This window comes from Eubalaena glacialis, unplaced genomic scaffold (genome assembly GCF_028564815.1).
Source record: "Eubalaena glacialis isolate mEubGla1 unplaced genomic scaffold, mEubGla1.1.hap2.+ XY H_3, whole genome shotgun sequence".
Lineage (NCBI taxonomy): Eukaryota > Metazoa > Chordata > Mammalia > Artiodactyla > Balaenidae > Eubalaena > Eubalaena glacialis.
The window spans coordinates 2,231,959-2,256,313 of NW_026871157.1; the positions used below are offsets into that span (position 1 = coordinate 2,231,959).

At 34.2% G+C, this 24,355-nt stretch overlaps 1 protein-coding gene across 1 annotated transcript in view; it reads left to right on the top strand.

The window, feature by feature from the left end:
- The window catches only part of LOC133083010 (probable ubiquitin carboxyl-terminal hydrolase FAF-X), a 139,079-nt gene that overhangs the window by 56,048 nt on the left and 58,676 nt on the right, over positions 1-24,355 (top strand). Inside the window, exons 13-21 of the mRNA XM_061179681.1 lie at positions 2,339-2,475; positions 4,172-4,305; positions 7,428-7,515; positions 10,066-10,408; positions 11,541-11,636; positions 12,033-12,244; positions 13,670-13,910; positions 14,218-14,367; positions 15,188-15,308. Coding sequence (XP_061035664.1) covers positions 2,339-2,475; positions 4,172-4,305; positions 7,428-7,515; positions 10,066-10,408; positions 11,541-11,636; positions 12,033-12,244; positions 13,670-13,910; positions 14,218-14,367; positions 15,188-15,308 — 1,522 coding nt within the window. The remainder of the gene's footprint in view (positions 1-2,338; positions 2,476-4,171; positions 4,306-7,427; positions 7,516-10,065; positions 10,409-11,540; positions 11,637-12,032; positions 12,245-13,669; positions 13,911-14,217; positions 14,368-15,187; positions 15,309-24,355) is intronic.

The following is a 24,355-nucleotide window of genomic DNA, read 5'->3' on the forward strand; positions in this document are numbered from 1 at the left end:
TTACATGTTTTTCAACAAGTTTTTGTGTCATACACTAAGCATCTTTACCACCCTGTGAGAGGGTTTGTACAGATAAAACAACTCATAATAATAATACTGTAGTTAAATATATGATGGTAAAATGGAATCATCATTCATTAAAACCAATTATTACTTTGGAGGTAAGGGTAATTAAGTATTTTTGCTCAAAACATAATTAACAGAATTTTCTAAATAGAGGTTTAGCAATTCACAACATCTTCTCTGTGTTTAACTTGTGTCATTTATGTTTACTGATTTTAAGTACGTATTTTTATACTAATTTTACTTAGATTTTTGGACCTGTTCCTGGATTTTTATCAGCAGTGATTTGCTGTCCTTTTGATAGGTTGGCTATATAAAGGTGTTATATTCCCTTAAAAAAAAAAACTGGGCAGGGTATTTTTAGCTACCTCAGGGCAGGTATTCTGCTTTCAGCTGGATTTGAATTTAATCAAGTTGAGCAAAGGTGATGCTGCCAGGTTTTGAAAATCATATAATCGTGAAGGTTTAGAAGTATTTGCTGACCTGATAGACTTTTAAAAGTGTTGTGTTTTTTTTTTAAGTGCTGTCTTTTATATAGCAAAATGAATAGATTCAGAGAACATTCTTTACCTGGGTGTCTTTCTTTTTTTTCTCTTTTTTTTTTTTTGGCTGCGTTGTGTCTTCATTGCTGTGCACAGGCTTTCTTTAGTTGCGGCGAGCAAGGACTACTCTTTGTTGCGGTGTGCAGGCTTTTCATTGCAGTGGCTTCTCGTTGCTGACCATGGGCTCTAGGCATGCAGGCTTCAGTAGTTGCAGCCCGCAGGCTCTAGGGTACGAGGGCTTCAGTATTTGTGGCACGCGAGCTCAGTAGTTGTGGCTCGCGGGCTATAGAGTGCAGGCTCAGTAGTTGTGGCGCACAGGCTTAGTTGCTCCATGGCATGTGGGATCTTCCCGGACCAGGGGTCGAACCCGTATCCCCTGCATTGACAGGCAGATTCTTAACCACTGCGCCACCAGCGAAGTACCAAGTGCATCTTGTTTTGATGAAATATTTTCCTTAGCACTAAAGTATTGCGTCTTCTTTTAATGAGTTATTTAGAAATTGCCTGCTGTAGTGTCTTAAACATTGCTATGTTAATAGGTATTGGATTTCATGGAATTCAGTAAAAGTGTTTTGCCTTTTTCAACGTTAGCCTTCATTTGTTGTAGTTAAGGAAAACTATAGTAAATATCGCACTTTTTGCCCTCCAACCTAAAGTGCTTTTGGAGTCATGACATAATTAGTATTGACATGTAAAAAATTTTAAATCCTTAAATATGCACACAGAATTCAGTTCAGTAATTTCACTAGGAAGTTTTTCCTAGGAAATACATGAAAACAGTGTGATATTTATACAGTAAACAATAGAAACCATTTAAATTGAGAATACACTCCATAGCATATTGTACAGCCATTAAAATGGCTATTGTTGTATATAGTTCATAGTATTCAATAAAAACACTTGAAGTATAGAGCCTCTTTCATTTCTAAAAAGAGATATGCATGTGCTTGCGAAAAGTATCTCTCCATGTGAGCTGTTAAACAACATTTTTTCTTCCCTAAATATGCCTATAGATAGAATCATTTCAGTTAAAAATGGGTTAGGTATTCAAACCTGAACTTATGATTATTAGTGATCATAGATAAAAAAGACTAAATCAAGTAAATTATGGCAGATTTCTAGAAATAAACTTACTCTTACAACATCTTTCAACATTTTAAATTTTCCTTTAGGTGAAAACGTGTGCCTGTTTTCTCTAACATTCTGTTTGTGTGTCGATTTGTTTTTATTCTTATTTTAATTTTTTAAAATTAAAAATAATTATACTGTATTTTCTTGATGAAGTGATGTTCTTTGATCTTTTTAGAAAAATATGCTAACATCACACCCACATAAGTAATACTTGGGATTGTACGTTTTCCCTAACTTTTATAATATCAAGAACATTATAAAACAGTTAAAAGCAATAGCCACATTTAAGTGTGTTTTTTAAAAGTCAAATTTCCTTTGAATGTTCCTGAACTTGGAATTTATACCATGTTGCAGATATATCTGAATCCATGGAACACTGACTTCATAGTAGTACTTTACATTTTGGAATTTAGGTGATAACATCAAATGAAGAACATACTTAAAGCATTTTATTTCATTAAACTACTACAACTACATTGTAATTTTTATGAGGCTTAGCTTAAAAGCTTTTCTACTTTGTATTCTCAAAGTAATTTGAAGGTAGAATGATATTGAACACCTGTCCTTATAACCATAATTTTGTGTGTGTGTGTATGTGTAAGGATCGAGACACACAAAAGATCCAGTGGATAGATCGCTTTATTGAAGAACTTCGCACAAATGACAAGTGGGTAATTCCTGCCCTGAAACAAATAAGAGAAATTTGTAGTTTGTTTGGTGAAGCACCTCAAAATTTGAGGTAAGTCTCTTAATTCAGAAAATTTTCTGATTTTTATTTATATTATGTTAAAACAGAATATCAGTAACAGCAAATTTTAAAGAGAGAAAGTAGAGGGGGAAAACAGGAAGCTTAATGAAATAAGAATTCTTTATTCTTCTTTATATTTAATGACACAGTTAAACTCACCAAGTTTTATATAACAAATAAGTATGAGTCAAGTTACTGCCTTCCACACTTAGTTCAGAATTGTCTTAATTCCAGCATATAAGCCAGACAGTATCATGGTGTGGGTTGTGTTTATTTCACTCCTTATTTCATCTTACTTTTTCGACCAGTTCCCTGTTTGTTGGCTTGATATTCATTCTAAGTTCCACATGATATTATTTCTTACAATCCTTAAATATATTCTTAACTGGTCTACTCTGACACATTTCTCAACAATTTTTTTTTTTAATTTTAAATTTCATACTAAGGAATAGTAATTTTCATAGTGAGGGTGGCGGGGTTTTTTACCTTTTCTTGAATTTAAAAGTTAATTTTCAAAGGTAAGACTAAATGTGATTTAAATTATGGAAGATGACAAGTCTTTGTTTAAAGATACTTTTTTACTCTTTATTTTAGCTAGATTTTTCTTAAATAGTTAATTTCATGTTTGTACTTGATGCTAAACTATTAGTGGTTATTAGAATAATTTATCCTTTTATATTCTTGCAGTATATTTGGAATTAATGACAGAAGAGAGGTAATAACATGTAGAAAGCTAAATGTAGTGGCAAGAATATTCACAGTGCAATTAGGATTCCTGGTAGTGAACCCCAGTTTTGTCTGACTAGCTGTAATCTTAAAATGCTTCTCTAACCTTTAAGATTTTTCTTGTATGTAAGACAGTTAACGATTGCCAAAATCCTTTGTAGCACTAAACTGATAAGATTATGCATGTAAACAGAATTCCTGTTTTAAAAGAATTATATAATGCTACTTTTAATGTTTTTATTTCTCAAGTTGAATTTTTATTCTTTTTTTCCCCTAGTGCTAGAAAAATTACATGAAATTAGGAAATTCTATGGAGATAAATACTGCAGGAAATGTTGAAATAGTCTAATAATAATATTTATTTGTGAAGGACATATTTTTAGTGTTTGATCTACTATACATGCCTTTTGTCTTTTATCAAACATACCCTTTTTCTGGTTGCTTATACATGAAATACTATATATACTCTGTTGGCTGGTGATTTGCTCACCAGTAGATTAATAATGATGTGACATCTGATTGATTTCACTGAAAATGACAAAACAGTATGGGAACTAGGTGTCTTTCTGGTGGTATCCATGGGCAAAACTGGCTACAGACTCAGTGTTCTAGAACGAACCTTTAATGGCTAATATCCTTGATAATGTAGATTTGCTCATAACTGCTCAACAGCTGTGCTTTGATATTAGTATCATGTAAGATTAGTGTAACGGGTGAAATTGGAGAGTACTGATAGACAGTTTTCAAGTAAAATAAGAGTACTGGAATAAATACGTTCTGAGGCATCAGTTAATCTCAGATTTCTTGCTATTTTGTTGCTAAAAGAGAATATTGACCAATTTTATTACAAATGTCAAGTATTTTAACCTTTTAAAAGTAGTAGCTAGAATTTAGTCTCTGTAAACTTAGTTACATCAGTGTTGATTTGCCTAATTATACTGTTAAGTTCTTCTCGTTTTAGTCAAACTCAGCGAAGTCCCCATGTATTTTATCGTCATGATTTAATCAATCAACTTCAGCACAGTCATGCCTTAGTTACTTTGGTAGCAGAAAACCTTGCAACTTATATGAATAGCATGCGACTTTATACTAGAGGTATGTATTAAAAGCTAAAATTAACTACTGGGAATCAACCTGGCCTTGTCTTCCCTGTATTTTGTTTTGTCCTCATGTTAATTACTATAGAAATGAAGATATATTTATTTTTTAAAGGACCAAAAAATGGAAGTGAATTGGTTTTTATAAGGTGTATTCAGTTATGGGTCCACTTGACCTCTCAAATCTTAAATGACCAAAACTCTAGGCCAAGTTTTCAAGGCCGTTTACTAAGTGCTTGTATCTCTCCCTGCTCATCTTTGTTAAACTGATTTCTTTCCTTCTGTATTTGGGAACTTGTACGTACAGTTGGTTGTTACCCTCTTGGGTATGTACTCCTTTTAAACTTTTCCTTTCTTACTGACAGCACTTTTAACTGCTTTTCAAGAAAACTTAATTAATAATTCTGTTAATTAATAATTCTCTTAATTAATAAAACTGTTGTCAGTTTTCTCCACGTCTATTGTTTGTATATATTACAGTTGTTTTTAATAACCTTACATTGGTGTTTTCAGTTCTTCAGAGAACTTGGTTAAAATGTTACTAGATCACCATATGTACCATTGATTCTCAGTATATGAAACTGTTTAAACATATTGGGATAAAGTTTCCTGTGGTTCAACAGAAAACTTTTTTTAGTAGTTGCTATATGTGAGGCTGCCTTCTTGGTGCTTTAAAGACCAGTTCCAGTGTTACTTGTTCTTTAACGGTTTAATCTGAATGTCTGTGCTGGAGCACAAAATATTCTTTGTACATCTGTACCTCTATATTATACCAAATTCATAGGACAGACAAACGCCAGCTACCTTGTAGGCCCAATTTTTTATATTTGAGTATGAAAAAGAAAAGTTTCTGTTGTCCATTATTGAAGATAAGATTAAGCTTAGTGTTGAACTCAAAGTATTGCTCAGTTGACATGATATATGAGGATGTGTAGAATTCAGTCATATACATACATTTATAATGTGGGTGTTTGTAGTAACTCATTATTTGACCAGAACAGTAGACTCTGTTGATGTCATTTTACCTTTAATGGCTATGGTGTAGTTTGGTTGAGTAATAAGGTGTTTGTAGACGTAGCTAAGTTTTTGCTGATACATACCCATATAAGTTACATAAATCTGTTGCAAGAATTAATCAACTCTTCAGATAACCCGAATGATTATACTGACCTCCTGTTCATCTCATGTTTTACCCATTCTGTCCACTCTAGTCGTAGTATTAGAAAAGCAGTCAAAGAACCAGGTGCTTATATTGGTCCCACTCAGTCCTGCTTACTAGGTATACCAAGGTTTATTCTTAGCAGAATGGTAGGACAGGGAAGTCACTATAGGCATGAAACTGTAGTTTATTTTCTCTCGCAAGAGAAGCCCAAATCAGCAACATAAGTGAGAGATTTGTGTATAGTTCTCTTGAGGTTTTATGACCTCAGGCTTTCTTGGAGGTAGAGTCCTCCTACATGCCAATTAAGACCTTTTCCAAAAGTACAGTCAGCTACATATTTAATTTCAATAATTTTTATTCACTTTTGTGTGAATTCCTCTGTTAATTTAATGTCATTGCCATAAATTGAAGTCCGAATTGCCAGTGCAGTCAGGTGGAGCACGTGTGCACTTCAGCATCACTAGGATCCTCTGTTTCATTTAGTCCGATTATACTTGTGCTCTTGGCTTATCTCACTTTCATGATCTCAAGAACGGCAGCATTCTTCCTTATCATATTTATATTGCTTCTTTGCAAAGTTAGAGATACAAATGCAACCTCTATCAACTGCTAGATTTAAAACGTGGCCTCATTCATAGCTATATAACTTGCAGGTTACTTAAGCCTTCAATGGTGAAGAGTTACCAAATCTGTAAAATGAGGATAATAATAGTTATAACTTCATGAGTTAATACTTGCTAGAATGGAGTTAATGCTTGTTAGAATGTTGCCTGACACATAGCAAGCACTTGAAATTTTGTTGTATTAATGAGTTCCTCTGAATTAATTGATTTCATATCATCTGCTTCTTACCTTTTCCTCCTTAATATATTATTTTATGTTTCTGACCAGTGCTTTTTAGCAGTTGACCTTTAAATATAGGGACAAAATTAATTTTTCTAGTAAAACTTACATTGAATTCTATGATGTAGAACTAATAACACAACAAACTATGGTGATTGCTTCTGTCTAAGAAGCATATTGCATGGATCTGTTCAAGCATATGGGAAGATATATATTGTGAGGTTCTTGGAGTTCACTGATATTTCCTTAGTTTCATTTCTTCATTGTTATGCATTTGCCATAACTATGTTGCATTTCTACTAGGCATCTTTGGTTTTGGAAAAATTATTTCCGTAGTGTCATGATCAGCTGATTTCACCTCTGCTTTTATGTTACCTTAGACAAGAAAGTAACATTAAAATTCTTTATAACTTTTACATGTGAAAGGTAAAAATGAGCTACTTTTTATTGAAGTTATGCACCAGTACTTCCTGAATCACAGTTAAAGATTTTTTTTTAATGTTCATCAACAAAATATAATACACTTCAGCTTAGTTCATTAGAGGATACCCTTTGTGTTGATTTGAAATTAATGAGTTTTATGTATCATTTTCTCCCATTTCTGAGCAAAGTTTGTAGGACTTACACAGTGCAATTCATTTAAATCTATGGTTTTTTTAGGGACTGCCAGTTTGCATTACCTCTTCCCATTCTCTTTGCTTTCATTATGATGCTTGGTTATTTTCAGGACCACTTGGCAACAAAAAAAGATGTATTTACAAGAGTCATTTAACAACTGTGCTGTGTTAAAATGCACATCCTATGTTTTGTTCACTTAGTAATTCTTACTCATTTCTACCTGTTAGCCGTGAAGTACTGTTAAATATTTGTGGATTCTTGCAATTTAAAGAATATCTTTAACTAACGTGACTCATTTTACTAAGCTTATAGTTCTTTGGAGAAATGACTTATTAGCAAGTGTACATTTTTGTGGGGAAAATTAGATTATTTAAATATATCTATTACATGATGCCTATTAATGATAAATGATTACTGGATTCTTAACTTCTTTTGGTTAAAGTCAACAGTGATGTGGATATATATGTGTATGATGCAATATTTTTGTTAATTTGCAGACCATGAAGACTATGACCCACAAACTGTGAGGCTTGGGAGTAGATACAGTCATGTTCAAGAAGTTCAAGAACGGCTTAATTTCCTTAGGTTAGTTTTAAACAATTAGTGCTCTTCTCTTTAAGGCACACATAAAGATGCAATGTTAATATTCTTCATAGCTGAGTCTTTTTTAGGTAGCCATTTCACCTGTAACTGAGTATTTTCCCACATACGAACCATTGCCAAAAGTTAATGTAACATTTCCTATTTGTTCGTTATTAAATGCCTTTTAATTATTGGCTAAGCTTTAACTTTATTCTTTTATTGGATTTTGAAGAAAATACATTTTAAATTTCAGAGTGGAGCTTATGTTTATTTCTGTTAGAAATTAAAGTTTATTCTTCATACGTTTTCATACTTTGAACTATAGGACAGAAAAACCATCAGCCAGAGAACATTTTCATTAATGCGATCATGGCAGTAAGGAACATTAATGCTGTTATGGCAGTGAGGGTGGTTGGTATGCTTAGGTGCTTTGTTTATTCTAACTGGCTGATAAAGGCAAACTAAACCTATATATAATAACATTACTTAAGATGGAGATAAGGAAAAATAGCCTATCTTTTAAGCCAAAACTAAATAATACTGAATTTGCTCAGTAATGTTTAACTTTTTTTTATATAAATTTATTTATTTTTGGCTGAGTTGGGTCTTCGTTGCTGTGCGTGGGCTTTCTCAAGTTGTGGCGAGCGGGGGCTACTCTTCGTTGCGGTGCGCGGGCTTCTCATTGTGGTGGCTTCTCTTGTTGCGGAGCACGGGCTCTAGGCATGCAGGCTTCAGTAGTTGTGGCGCACGGGCTCAGTAGTTGTGGCTCATGGGCTCTAGAGCTCAGGATCAGTAGTTGTGGTGCACGTGCTTAATTGCTCTGTGGCAGTGGGCTCTTCCCGGACCAGGGCTCGAACCCGTGTCCCCTTCATTGGCAGGCGGATTCTTAACCACTGCGCCACCAGGGAAGCCCTGTAATGTTTAGCTTTTAATGACGTGTCTATTTATATTTATGGATATGGCTATGTAGCTTAAGTAATGAGGTTTCTTAGAATTTCAGTTAGCATATCAGAGCAGAAAAGTATATTTAAATCATAAGTATGTTAAGAAAGAATGCCCAGGCTGTTTTTCATAAAATCTTGTATTTATTATTTTTCATACATATTTACTCTTGGGAATTTTCTCTTTAGAGTATGTTGTATACTATATTTCTGTTGCTGAACCATGTAATTTATGGGGAATATTTAGATTGACATATAATCTATTTTCTAAGTCAATCCATAGCTACCTTTAAGAATTTTATAATCTGTCAGGTAGATCTGATCTCTCTGATGCAAGTGTTTACACATTTCAACTTAGGAAAAATTCTAGTCATCAAATTTTATGACATTAAAATCTAGTCATCAGATTTTATGACATTTACTTAAAGTGCTCTTCCCCCCGCCACCCCCCTAACATCCAAGGAAAAAAAAGTTGCCACCTCATATCTAGATTCTCTCCCATAGTGGGCCACTATTATTGACATTTGTGTACAGTATCCCTTAGGTTTACTTAAATAGAAAAATGGTTTAGAATTTACTTATTCTGTTAAAGTTTAGAATCAGACCTACTGTAGTTCCTGCTCTATACATACATAGTAGTGCAGTTCACTAAAGGAAAAGGTGCTTTATTATTCTGGCCCTCATGTTGCTCATTTGTAAATTGGAGAGATTAGGTAGAATTAAAAAGTTCTAAAAGGCACCTTCATACTCAGACCTAGAATTATTGAGATATTAAAGACCTACAGTTAAGACCCAAAAGAAGAAACCCACTGACATTAAATGAATACACCATACTGTATTGGAAATGAAGCCACCATTTGTTAACTAAGAATTAAATGTAAAATTATTATTCAGATCAAAATTAACTTCTGTTTTCTTTCATTATCATTCATAGAAATAACACAGAGTAAGTAGAAGAGTGCTAAAAGAAACTAGAGTCTAACTGAAGGAAGACACTGCTTGAAGGAGAATTATCAGCTTCATTGTCTTATTTTAATGGACACCTAATAGTCACACAGCTAAAAAGCACCAGAGGACATCTTGAATATTGATAAACATATTAGTGATTACTGACCTAGAAATAAGCTTAAATTACATAGATTGTTTTGTTTACTGTGTGCAGGTATTGAGTATAATATTTTTAGAAATTAAAAAATTTTGAGGAGCTTTATCTTATAACAACATTCTATTATGTTAGAGTCATCTAACGTAATAACCTTATTTTGCAGTGAAACCATATAAGCAGGGAGCTAAGTCAGGATCTGGTTTCAAAGCCTACACTTCTTGACAGTCAGAAAGAAGCTTCTGTATTTAGCTCACATCATCTAGCATAATTCCTGGAGTTTAGTAGTTGCCCCATGAATATATGCTTGTTAAATAAATGAATTAATAGCTGATTTTTTTTCCTGCCAGATATATAGTTAAGAAATAGGTTTTTTTTGAAAGAACACATTTTTAAGCTGTAATTAAAATGTGATTGTGCTAAATGAATTATTTTAGACACATTGAAATAAATTGCGTTTGAGAGTAAAATTGTATAGACCTAATTACAGATTTCTTAAATTTTTCCAAGATTTTTACTGAAGGATGGCCAACTGTGGCTCTGTGCTCCTCAGGCAAAACAAATATGGAAATGCTTAGCAGAGAATGCAGTTTACCTTTGTGATCGTGAAGCCTGTTTTAAGTGGTATTCCAAGTTAATGGGGGATGAACCAGACTTAGATCCTGATATTAATAAGGACTTCTTTGAAAGTAATGTGCTTCAGCTTGATCCTTTCCTGTTAACTGAAAATGGAATGAAATGTTTTGAACGATTCTTCAAAGCTGTTAACTGTCGAGAAGGGAAACTAGTAGCAAAAAGAAGAGCCTATATGATGGATGATTTGGAGCTAATAGGATTAGACTACCTTTGGAGGGTAAGTGAGAAGTCGGAACTCCTGTTTGCAAACATTATACCTGAGGTGGTTTCTAAAAAATGGTTAAGGAGTCATAATTTTGCTTGTAAGTTACATGTATTTATCCTTGTTGATGCTTTTCCTAGTAATTGGGGGATAGGAGAGAGGGCATGGGTGGGAATTGTTCATCTTTAGCTTCTTGTTATATCATTTTTATTTGCCACTAACTTTGGGTTCATTCTCTCTCTCTCTCACCCCTCTAACTATCTGCCACTGGTACATCTGTTGTACTTAGAATTTTTTCAGGTATATGCAAGTACAGTAACCATTTTCTGCCTGCAGATCTTCCACATTCCTTTCATGAAGGTCATTAGCTACCTTACATAAGTTATATCTTGGGGTTTATTGTACATTTAATGCCAAAATGAATGATGGACAGAACAGAGGATTATTAGTTGGATGGAGTTATCAATTAATACCTTTATGACACTCCTTAATTTGTGATATATTTAAGTACCTGGGAGTAAAATGCTTAAGGTTTTTTCCATTTTTGTAAATAAATTTTGTTTCCATCTTTAAAAATCTAACCTATTACATTTCAGCTTATATTGTGTTATGGATGTGGGGTTTTTTGGTTTTATTTCTAAACCACAGGTAAGCTAAGGTGTTTGCTTGGTCTTTCATTAAAATCAAGGGTTTTTCTCAGCTCTGTCTCCCTCTGTTCCTCTCCTTTTCCCTCCTCAAACCTCTCAAAGGGTCAGCCCTGAAACAACCTCATACTATAGGATTCTAAACATGTTGTAAAAACCTCTGATGTAATTAGATAAGTGACAAAGATGTGCAGAAGTTGTCGGAGACAGGATTGCTTTTTGTGATAAATGATTTTTCATGGAAAATTTTTTAGCTTATTTGAATTATTCCTTGAAAATTTCACGATTTTTATTGTTTTCATTTTAAAGCAAATTGCTCTATTGAGAAAACTTGTATGTATCAATTCTTAATATTCCATTTACTTAATTTTACATGATTTGCATATCAAAATCAATTTAGTCTTAAATTATTGAATTTTTTTAAATTGAGGATATAATTTGAATTTAAGTGCCAAATGAAAATACATCTTGAATGTTACTAATACTTTAATTTTTGGATCTAGGTTGTAATTCAGAGTAATGATGATATTGCAAGCAGAGCTATAGATCTCCTTAAAGAGATATACACAAACCTTGGCCCCAGGTTACAGGTCAATCAGGTGAGGATTGAAGTACATAAAAACTTCCACTCCAGTTAGATTGAAAAGTAGTCTTGTGTTTAGTAGAATCTTTTTAAACTTAGAATTAATTAGAAAACTAGAAACTTAACTTTTTAACTCTTGTCGAAAATATTTAAGTATTTAATGCACATTTGTCCCTTACCAAATGCCAACTCAGTGAATGTTTCCTTGGTAATTATTTTTAGGTGGTTATGATCATTTCGAATGTAATTATTTATTATTGTGTTTTATTATTGATCACACATAATGTGAGTTACCTACTTTTAGGAGTTACCTAGAAGTTGAAATTTTACTGTCTTTAATTAGAGTAATGTCATATTTGGTTTTAAATTTTGAAGCAGTTTGAACTGTTCTTATTTGGCCCAATATTTATAGGTGGTTATCCATGAAGACTTCATTCAGTCTTGCTTTGATCGCTTGAAAGCTTCATATGATACATTGTGTGTTTTGGATGGTGACAAAGACAGTATTAATTGTGCAAAACAGGAAGCCATTCGAATGGTTCGAGTATTAACTGTTTTAAGGGAATACATAAATGAATGTGATAGTGATTATCATGAGGAAAGAACAATTCTACCTATGTCAAGGTTTGTAAGAAACTGATCTTTTGGTGTTAATTTGCAATTATTTATTTTTCTTAACCAGTTAATTGGTAAAGTTATGATGTATAGATTAAAAGAACCATAAAGAAATTTTTTATTTCTGGATGTCAGTATCCTGCCTTTTAAAAATATTATTTGCATCTTACAGATATTTTTTTAAAAAAATAGAAAGTTTTGAGTTACATTTTGGAGAGGCATTGTGCTCTGAGCTACTACCATCCATTAAGTGTTGCTCTGGTATTTTGCAGTTTGATGTGTTTTTATTTTGATATTATTTGTTTACACTGTTAAAAATAAAATTCTTTAAAGCTGCTTATTTAGTAAATGTCACAAAGAATATTTTTAAATGTCTTTACTAAAATTTCTTTAAATATAGGAACTATAATATAAATCACTAAATCATTTCAATATAATTGTATATTGTATATATTATGTGATATAAATGATATATTATAAATTAAATAAGCAATATATTAAATTATTTAATAATAGTGTAAATGGGCATTTCTAGTTTGGGGGAAAGTTTGTAGGATTAAGTACCATCAGATGTTTAAAAATTGTGATCATTTTTTAAATGGAAAATGTAAAATTGCTTACTTTAATGTGATTTTTATTTTGTATCTTACCTGTGGGAAGAGAATATATACCTAGAGAAATATTTTTTGGGGTGAATTTTTTTTTAAAAGAAATTCACATTGATTGATTGATTGATGGCTGTGTTGGGTCTTCGTTTCTGTGCGAGGGCTTTCTCTAGTTGTGGCAAGTGGGGACCACTCTTCATCGCGGTGCGCGGGCTTCTCACTATTGCGACCTCTCTTGTTGCAGAGCACAGGCTCCAGACGCGCAGGCTCACTAATTGTGGCTCATGGGCCCACTTGCTCCATGGCATGTGGGATCTTCCCAGACCAGGGCTCGAACCCGTGTCCCCTGCATTGGCAGGCAGATTCTCAACCACTGCGCCACCAGGGAAGCCCCAATTGGGGTGAATTTTGTTTTTAAGAATTCAAAAATTTTTTTTAGTGGAAACATGCATTTTGACATTTTTGTTGACACTCTCAAGCTGAAGTTCATTTCTTCCACATTTAAAAATACTCTTGGTGAATTGACCTTTTATGGCTTAAAATTAATTGATATTTTATTCATGTCTCTGTTATTAATTTATCATAAGTAGAAATCTTCTGCATTCATAGAGGCAAAGATTAACAACAAAGGCGTATAGTTATGTTGTGTTTTCAAGATTAATTATAGTGTTTACAGTTAAAGAAATAAAAAATTTTTATTTTGTATATCCTGAGAACAAAATTAGTCTAACCTTCTTCCTTTTACTTAGTTAGGAAATGTTAAATTCCCAGCTTTATGTCTTGGCCATTTACTGAATATTACTGTGTTTCCCCCCTCCCCTCCCTGCAGAGCATTCCGTGGTAAACATCTCTCTCTTATAGTTCGATTTCCAAACCATGGCAGACAGGTTGATGACTTGGACATATGGTCTCATACAAATGATACAGTTGGTTCAGTAAGACGATGTATTCTCAATCGTATTAAAGCAAATGTAGCCCATACAAAAATTGAACTCTTTGTGGGTGGTGAATTGATAGATTCTGAAGATGACAGAAAGCTAATTGGACAATTAAACTTAAAAGATAAATCAGTAAGTACATATAATTTTCAAATATTCTCCCAAAATTAAACATTGAGGCTGTTTTCTAATTGTTCATTAATGTTTGAGCATCTAACTGTTGTGTACAGTCTTCTATGTTAGGTGTTTGGGTTATAACCCTAAGTAAGATGGGTTGTGTTGTGGAGGAGATAAGCTACTAAGGGGTTAGTTTGGATAGAACTTTTTAATTGTACCTCTAAAATTAAAGCCTGAAGTCTTTTTTTAACCTTACGATATATCTAGTTTCTGCATTTTGTGGAAGTATTTTCCATTGTCTTTGCTCTTCTGTCATTTTCAGGTAATTACAGCCAAACTTACACAAGTAAGTTCCAATATGCCTTCCAGCCCTGATAGTTCTTCTGATTCCTCAACTGGATCTCCTGGAAACCACTGTAATCGTTACAGTGATGGTCCTAATCCAGAAGTGGAAAGTTCTTTGCCTGGGGTGGTGAGTAGATAGTGTGTGTAAGGCATTACACTCTTCTTTGACAATACAGAGAAATGTGTAAAATGGTTCTTTTCATAGAAGTTTATTTGTTCTAAAGATTGGGAATGTCAAATAAATATACAGTTAACTGTTAACTTCTTGTTGGATTTCTTAGTTGTTGGATTTTAAAATAAAATTTCCCCATGGATATAGAATTATATTTGCATAGAATTAATCTGTCACTATTGGGCTACAATACTACTAAATATATACCTCTAGAAAATATTAGTTTTTCCTTTGGAACTGTTTTTACAGAAACGTACAATCTCCTGTTTTTCTCAGATTCTTAGTAATACTTCTCACATCTAAAGAAACAGCAACTCTTCCCTTTCTTACTCTTTCTCTACCCATCCTTCTTAAGAATCATAGCTGGAATAATACCAGCCACTTCATCGTGAGAGGAATTTGAGTCCCTGCAACAATTGGATTAGGAATTTAATCAACACTAGTTACCCCTGAAGGGTGAAGTGTCTTTTGTATAAACAGCATCTGAGAGCTGTATGTAATTCATGGTTTACAAAACAGAAAATGTGCCACAAAGAAATTAGAGTAGCTTAGGCTTATTTAATAAATGATTGAGTTTGCATTGTGAAGAATCAGTGGGTTTGTAAAAAGTGAAAAGGTAGGGAAGGCAGATAATTTCAGGTAGTAAACATGGCATATGCAAAAGATGGGATTGATAAGTAGAAAACTTATTTGGGGAAAGTGTATAGGTTATTTTGAAAAACAAAATTTTTTGACATAATTTATAGGTATATACTTTTTGTATTCTATATTCCAGATAATGTCACAGCATCCCAGATATATCTCTTTCCTTTGGCAAGTTGCTGATTTAGGTAGCAGTCTGAACATGCCACCTCTTAGAGATGGAGCAAGAATACTTATGAAACTTATGCCACCAGGTAAGAAAAATACCTCTCCACTCCCTTCTCTACCCTGCTCCTAATGCTGACAAGTACTTAATAGACAAATACTGTTTCTTTTGAGATACACTTTGTGGTGTAGTGTATGATACTGATCATGTGTCATCCATTGCCATTGCTGATGAGAAATTTTCCATGGATGATTAAAGAATATTTAGGAACATATAATGTAAAAAATATTTTTAGTGAACTAATGCACACAAGTCAGAAACTCAGGATTCTTCAAACCCTATATGAAAAACAGTAATCTACCTCACCCATCCTCATCCTCCATTTCTGTTTCAAAAAAAAGACTGTTTTTATCTTTTAGGTTTCATTATTGCGTATAACAGTTTATCCCTAAACAGTATGTTTGCATGATTAATTTTTATGTCGAGTTTAGATATTATATACTGGCTTTCTTACTTTCATATCCTTTTTTGGTCATCTCACAATTTTGCTGAAAAAAATTATTCATATTTTCAAGACTGTAAATATTACGGAAATATTTGGCTTAATAAAAATGCTAAAAATAAAAATAAAAATGCTACTAACATTACAAACAGACTATATATCAAAATATTATAATCTCCTAGGTTACCCACACCTATTTATACTAGTTTTTAAAATCTCCCCTTTATTTGCTTGATTTTCTGTGGTATTCATTACTAAGTCTCCCTCATTCCCTTCAGTAATTTTTAAAAGCAATTTTCAACATGGTCAGATGTGTTATATCCTGTTTTTGTTTATTTTCTTTTGCTCGAGTCTGTTTCTTGGACTTCTTTATACAACTTTTGTATTGTGGATGCTCTAGTACACCTTGGTCTTGGGACGTTTTCAGTCAGTCCTTATTTTGCTGAAACATAGCCCCCTAAAAAAGGGGGAGGGTACATGGGAAGCAGATTTTTTTTAATAAAAAAAACTACTTTTCTCAATTCAGCTGAACTCTTACCTATAGGAGTATTTTTTGTTTTGTTTTGTTTTGTTTTGCTTGTAGTAGTTTGAGTATAGCATTAAAGGTTGAAAGTTTGTTCCTTTATAGTTTCATAGCAGTTTTGACCATTGGGAAGACTAAAGCCATTTGTATGTCAATTTTCTTTCTGTGGAGAAGCCTTTTAAGTTTGTTTTTAAAGCCCTTGAGTTGAGCTCTTCTGATGAACTCATCAGAAGAGCTTTAGGTGAATTGTTTTTTGTTGTTGTTTTGTTTGTTGGGTGCTGGGTACTCGGACTTCGTCAGTCAAAAGATTAATTGCTTCAGATGTGAGTGATTTGAAAAATTTTTGCTCATATTTTTCTCATTCTGTTATTTGGGCTTTTGAAAATTTTTTATGCATCAGAATGTGCTGTTGGATTTAGTTATTGTTTTGCCTCTCTTAAGCTATTACAGTTTTTTTGAAGATTATGTTGATACAACTCTCAGTTGACTTTTTTAGCTTATTGTAACATTTTCACTTTTTTTCTGTTACTTATAGTTCTGTTTTATTTTATGAACATTTTGCAGTATTTGTACTTTAATTGGATATTTGTGTTTCCCTAAACCCCATGTTTTGCAAAACCATGCATGTAGTGTTACGGAGAAAATCACAAAATTACAGAAAAGTAAGAAGTACAATACAAAGAACTTTTTCTTTTTTAAACCATAAGAGAGTAATTTCTCTGATGCTCTGTCATCCTTCAAAATAGTATTGTGATTTTCTTCAAACTAAGGACATTCTGCTGTGTAATAGCAAATTAAATATGTAAACCAGAAAATAAGCACTGAAATGTTTTCATCACCTAATTGTCCCCATTCAAGATTCACCAGTTACTCCAGTAACATTCTTTAGCAGAGAGATTGGAAAACTTTTCCTATTAAAGACTAGATAGCAAATGTGTTAGGCTTTGTGGGATAAGGGGCAAAATCAAGGACGCTGTGTAGGTACTTATGTGAAAGGGGAAGCAAATTTCCACAAAAATGTTTATTAGCAAAATTCAAATTATAAAAATGATAATATAGTGCAGTTTTATGATATGGGCCTACTAATGAGAATCACAGGATTTTTTTAGGGCGTTATAGTATTTTGTTTTGTTGGGGTTCAAAGTTTGTGTTCCATATCATCAAATCGGTTGCAGATATTCATTTGTTATTGCTTATCTCTAAAATATGAATTTTATATTTTAATGCTTGACATGGTTTTTCCACAAACAGGTACTACTGCTCATTGTTCCTTGAGCATTTGTAAAAGGCATTCATAGAATTTCCTTTATTCTTCTCTTAATGTTTGATTTTTATCATGTCATTACATGGACGTTTAATCACTTTGAATTTTAAGCTAGGTAGGAAGCTCTTCAGTTTCGCAGTTAACTGCATTTTGAAATACAGAGATTTCCTTTGCACTTACATCACAATTTGGAAAGTGCTATGGGAACTGTAGTTTGAGTTTGGAAAATATATCTGCTGTAAATTTAAATCATCTCTACCTTACTTATAGTACCTACTACAGCGTAAATGCTATATGAACGGTTGTTACACTGTTTTGTTTAGTGAATAATGTCAAGAAAGGTCTGTGCTCGTTCAGTACAGATTGTAGGCCTAACTACATAGTACACACAATAACATAACGTTTCTTTAAGCACAGATTGCTTTCTTTCCGTGACCTGAAACATAAATAATTGAGTAACACAGAATATTTAAAACACAAGTACGTACAGAAAATTTAATTATCAATAAGAGAAAATATAACTCACCCCCCCCACCACACACACACACACACACACACACACACTCTTACACTCACACACACTATGTTGACATTGACCAAAATAGTGGTTTTTGTCTCTTTTAACCCTCATGTGATGATCACAGTGTTGACGACAATTGCTGTTCGGTTGCCTACAATGCTGATGTTGTGAGGCACTGAGATGTGTGGCACTATAGCTAAGCTGTGAAACACCAGGGTAACTCAAACCTCTGATAGTATGTTAAAAAGATCATCTATGTTGGGAGAACTGGGTTCAGGTTGTAGACTCTGACACTTGGGAGGAGATCAGTAACACTAATGTCAGAGACTTCCCTGGTGGCACAGTGGTTAAGAATCCACCTGCCAGTGCAGGGGACACAGGTTCGAGCCCTGGTCCGGGAAGATCCCACATGCCACGGAGCAACTAAGCCCGTGCACCACAACTACTGAAGCCCGCGTGCCTGGAGCCCGTGCTCCGCAACAAGAGAAGCCACCGTAATGAGAAGCCCGTGCACCGCAACCAAGAGTAGCCCCCACTCGCTGCAGCTAGAGAAAGCCCGCGCGCAGCAACGAAGACCCAACACAGCCATAAATAAATAAATAATTAAAAAAAATAATACCAATGTCAGGATCAGTGGAGGTTGAGTCAGGCACATCATTTCCACATGAAGCGGAGAGATTAGATTAGGGTTGACTGGGAGCATTGCCAGTTAGGAGGACCTTGAATGGCAGATTCTTCTCATCGACATATTTCTTCACTTCAGGAATGAAACACTCGTGGAGCCATTCCAGGGATGAGATAGCTGACACCCAGGCCTTCTTGTTGTGTTGCTAGAGCACAAGCAGCAGGCACTTTTTATTCTTGAGTGCTGGGGATTGTTTACTCAGGAGAGGAGGCCTGGCTTGATTATGTGATCTGCTGCATTGCCACACAACACAATAGTAATGTGATCTTTCCAGGCCTTGAATTCTGGGGCCTACTTGGCATTCTTATGCCAAGTGGGTATGCCTTATGGATGTGGGTACTATTGGACACGTTTTTCCAGAGCAAGCTTTTTTCATCACAATGGAAGACTTGCTCTGAATGTTGCTGTTTTCTTCCATGAATTTCTTGAGCCCCTTTGGAAATGATGCTGCCTCAGCATCAGCCAATGCCAGTTATCCGATGATCTCTAAGTTCTTGAGGCTGTAGTGCTTTATATAGCTATCCTGCTGTCCGTTACTAGTCTTAAAGTCTTTCCTCTTGCTCTCCTGAAACCCCTCACAGCAGTGCTCATGGAGGCTAAATGCTTTTTCGGTCATAATTTCACCATGAACAGGATATGTTCTCTAACATGGCCTTTAACCACGTGCTTAATGTTTTCCCAGTCATTGCAAACAGATAATCATGAAACAGACTATTTTAGCCATTGTAGGGGCAGCACACACACACAAGTTTCAGCTTTTTGTTTTATTGTGTGAATGCTCAACTTGCTTTTAACTTTACAGCCTTTAGGTCAAAAGATCAAAGATTTTGATTTTCTTGTTTACAGATAGCACTTTATACTCCTTAGCCTCTGACCAATTGCTTTGACCAGTTAATTACACTTTAGAGCCATTTTTTCAGAGAAACAGTACACACAAGAGCAAACAAAGATGTGAAGTGAGCAGTGCTCAATGAGTGCAGGAGATAGACTCAGGGTCTGTGAAGTGCTGGGAGGCTATAGCAGAGTATACTTAAACATCGCTTAATTCACTTGGTTTCAGTGTAGTACATGGTGCATGGTCAATTCAGATTTTGCTTTTTGGAACCTTCTAGGTTGTGTTTATTTTGATTTTTCAGTATTTTTGATTCACATTTGGTGGAATGCTTGGATGCTATATCTGCAGATGTGGAGGGCTGACTACTTGTGAATCAAACAGTGTTAGTTGGCATCTTAATAACTTTACTGCAGTATTTTCAACACTTCTGCCTTATGATTGTAGGTTGAATTCATTAAGAAACATCAAATCTGCAGCAAAAGCTAAACTCCTAAACCATTCCAGTGTTTGAGAATATTTCTACTTGCACAAAAAAAATTTTATTCTTGACCCTGAGCTTTTAAAAATCACAATAAAACATTACTATTTTGCTAAAACATTGAAGTCCTATGTGGTCGGGCAAGTCAGAATACCCTGATTCTGTTTCCAGCAAAAATTTATAAACTAAATATTGTTAAGTCCATGAAAGTAAGTGAAGTTCACTGTTGACACTGCTGGTTAATAACATATTGATAGATTTGAATGTTTTCCACAAACTACTTGCTGATGAATAATCCAATGAATGAATGACCATAGGGTTTAAACATCTTACATTTTCACAAGTTTTGTAAGTCTTTCTTTCTAAAACTTTTTTCTCTTCCACATACACCATTACCATGATAATTTTATCAGATTTTACTGTTTGTATTAAATTAGTGTTTTCTCAGCTTATTTGAGAATATTTTCATTCGTAATTGTTTAATGCGGACTGTATAATTAGAGGCCAGTTCTTTAATCACTGCAAACTTGACATTGCCTTATCCTGAACAAATACTGAGCAGCATCATTAATATCTATCACCTCATCATGGGCCCCCCCCAAAAAATCACTCAAAGTCATTTGCCTTGCTTTTCGGTTTTTTTTTTTTTTTTTGAATTTTATTTTATTTACTTTTTTATACAGCAGGTTCTTATTAGTCATCCATTTTATACACATCAGTGTATCCATGTCAATCCCAGTCTTCCAATTCATCACACCACCACCACCCCCTGCCGCTTTCCCCCTTTGGTGTCCATACATTTCTTATCTACATCTGTGTCTCTATTTCTGCCCTGCAAACCAGTTCATCTGTACCATTTTTCTAGGTTCCACATATATGTGTTAATATATGATATTTGTTTTTCTCTTTCTGACTTACTTCACTCTGTATGACAGTCTCTAGATCCATCCACGTCTCTACAAATGACCCAATTTCGTTCCTTTTTATGGCTGGGTAATATTCCATTGTATATATGTACCACAACTTCTTTATCCATTCGTCTGTCGATGGACATTTAGGTTGCTTCCATGTCCTGGCTATTGTAAATAGTGCTGCAGTGAACATTGGGCTGCATGTGTCTTTTTGAATTATGGTTTTCTCTAGGTATACACCCAGTAGTGGGATTGCTGGATCATATGGTAATTCTATTTTTAGTTTTTTAAGGAACCTCCATACTGTTCTCCATAGTGGCTATACCAATTTACATTCCCACCAACAGTGCAAGAGGGTTCCCTTTTCTCCACACCCTCTCCAGGATTTGTTGTTTGTAGATTTTCTGATGATGCCCATTCTAACTGGTGTGAGGTGATACCTCATTGTAGTTTTGATTTGCATTTCTCTAATAATTAGTGATGTTGAGGAGCTTTTCATGTGCTTCTTGGCCATCTGTATGTCTTCTTTGGAGAAATGTCTATTTAGGTCTTCTGCCCATTTTTTGATCAGGTTGTTTGTTTTTTTAATATTGAGCTGTGTGAGCTGTTTATATATTTTGGCGATTAATCCTTTGTTGATTCATTTGCAAATATTTTCTCCCATTCTGAGGGTTGTCTTTTCGTCTTGTTTATGGTTTCCTTTGCTGTGGAAAAGCTTTGAAGTTTCATTAAGTTCCATTTGTTTATTTTTGGTTTTATTTCCATTTCTCTAGGAGGTGAATCAAAAAAGATCTTGCTGTGATTTATGTCAAAGAGCGTTCTTCCTGTGTTTTCCTCTAAGAGTTTTATAGTGTCTGGTCTTACATTTAGGTCTCTAATCCATTTTGAGTTTATTTTTGTGTATGGTGTTAGGGAGTGTTCTAATTTCATTCTTTTACATGTAGCTGTCCAGTTTTCCAGCACCACTTATTGAAGAGGCTGTCTTTTCTCCATTGTATATCCTTGCCTCCTTTGTCATAGATTAGTTGACCAGAGGTGTGTGGGTTTATCTCTGGGCTTTCTATCCTGTTCCATTGATCTGTGTTTCTGTTTTTGTGCCAGTACCATATTGTCTTGATTACTGTAGCTTTGTAGTATAGTCTGAAGTCAGGGAGTCTGACTCCTCCAGCTCTGTTTATTTTCCCTCAAGATTGCTTTGGCTATTCGGAATCTTTTACGTCTCCATACAAATTTTAAGATTTTTTTTTTTAGTTCTGTAAAAAATGCCATTGGTAATTTGATACGGATTGCACTGAATCTGTAGATTGCTTTGGGTAGTATAGTCATTTTCACAATATTGATTCTGACAATCCAAGAACATGGTATATCTCTCCATCTGTTTGTGTTATCTTTGATTTCTGTCATCAGTGTCTTATAGTTTTCTGCATACAGGTCTTTTACCTCCTTAGGGTAGGTTTATTCCTAGGTATTTTATTCTTTTTGTTGCAGTGCTGAATGGGGTTGTTTCCTTAATTTCTCTTTCAGATTTTTCATCATTAGTGTATAGGAATGCAAGAGATTTCTGTGCATTAATTCTGTATCCTGCTACTTTACCAAATTCATTGATTAGCTCTAGTAGTTTTCTGGTAGCATCTTTAGGATGCTCTATGTATAGTATTAGGTCATCTGCAAACAGTGACAGTTTTACTTCTTCTTTTCCAATTTGTATTTCTTTTATTTCTTTATCTTCTCTGATTGTTGTGGCTAGGACTTCCAAAACTATGTTGAATAATAGTGGTGAGAGTGGACATCCTTGTCGTGTTCCTGATAATAGAGGACATGGTTTCAGTTTTTCACCATTGAGAATGATATTTGCTGTGGGCTTGTCATATATGGCCTTTATTATGTTGAGGTAGGTTCCCTCTGTGCACACTTTTGGGAGAGTTTTTATTATAAATGGGTGTTCTATTTTGTCAAAAGCTTTTTCTGCATCTGCTGAGATGATCATATGGTTTTAATTCTTCAGTTTGTGAATATGGTGTATCACATTGATTGATATGTGTATATTGAAGAATCCTTGCATCCCTGGGATAAACCCCACTTGATCATGGTGTATGATCCTTTTAATGTGTTGTTGGATTCTGTTTGCTAGTAGTTTGTTGAGGGTTTTTGCATCTGTATTCATCAATGATATTGGTCTGTAATTTTCTTTTTTTGTAGTATCTTTGTCTGGTTTTGGTATCAGGGTGGTGGTGGCTTCATAGAATGAGTTTGGGAGTGTTGCTTTCTCTGCAATTTTTTGGAAGAGTTTGAGAAGAATGGGTGTTAGCTCTTCTCTAAATGTTTGATAGAATTCACCTGTGAAGCCATCTGGTCCTGGACTTTTGTTTGTTGGAAGATTTTTAATCACAGTTTCAATTTCATTACTTGTGATTGGTCTGTTCATATTTTCTGTTTCTTCCTGGTTCAGTCTTGGAAGGTTATACTTTTCTAAGAATTTGTCCATTTCCTCCAGGTTGTCCATTTTATTGGCATAGAGTTGCTTGTAGTGGTCTCTTAGGATGCTTTGTATTTCTACGGCATCTGTTGTAACTTCTCCTTTTTCATTTCTAATTTTATGGATTTGAGTCCTCTCTTTTTGCTGATGAGTCTGGCTAATCGTTTATCAATTTTGTCTGTCTTCTCAAAGAACCAGCTTTTAGTTTTATTGATCTTTTCTATTGTTTTCTTTGTTTCTATTTCATTTATTTCTGCTCTGATCTTTATGATTTCTTTCCTTCTACTAACTTTGGATTTTGTTTGTTCTTCTTTCTCCAGTTCATTTAGGTGTAAGGTTAGATTGTTTATTGGAGATTTTCCTGTTTCTTGAGGTAGGCTTGTATAGCTATAAACTTCCCTCTTAGAACTGCTTTTGCCGCATCCCATAGGTTTTGGATCTTCGTGTTTTCTTTGTCATTTGTCTGTAGGTATTTTTTGATTTCCTCTTTGATTTCTTCAGTGATCTCTTGGTTATTTAGTAACGTATTGTTTAGCTTCCATGTGTTTGTGTTTTTTACATTTTTTCCCCCTGTAATTGATATCTAATCTCATAGTGTTGTGGTTAGAAAAGATGCTTGATATGATTTGTTTTTCTTAAATTTATGTCCATTGGTGTAAGTGAGGTGTTGAAGTCCCCCACTATTATTGTGTTATTGTCAATTTCCTCTTTTATAGCTGTTAGCAGTTGCCTTATGTATTGAGGTGGTCCTATGTTGGGTGCCTATATATTTATAATTGTTGTATCTTCTTCTTGGATTGATCCCTTGATCATTATGTACTGTCCTTCCTTGTCTCTTGTAACATTCTTTATTTTAAAGTCTATTCTATCTGATAAGAGTATAGCTACTCCAGCTTTCTTTTGATTTCCATTTGCATGGAATATCTTTTTCCATCCCCTCA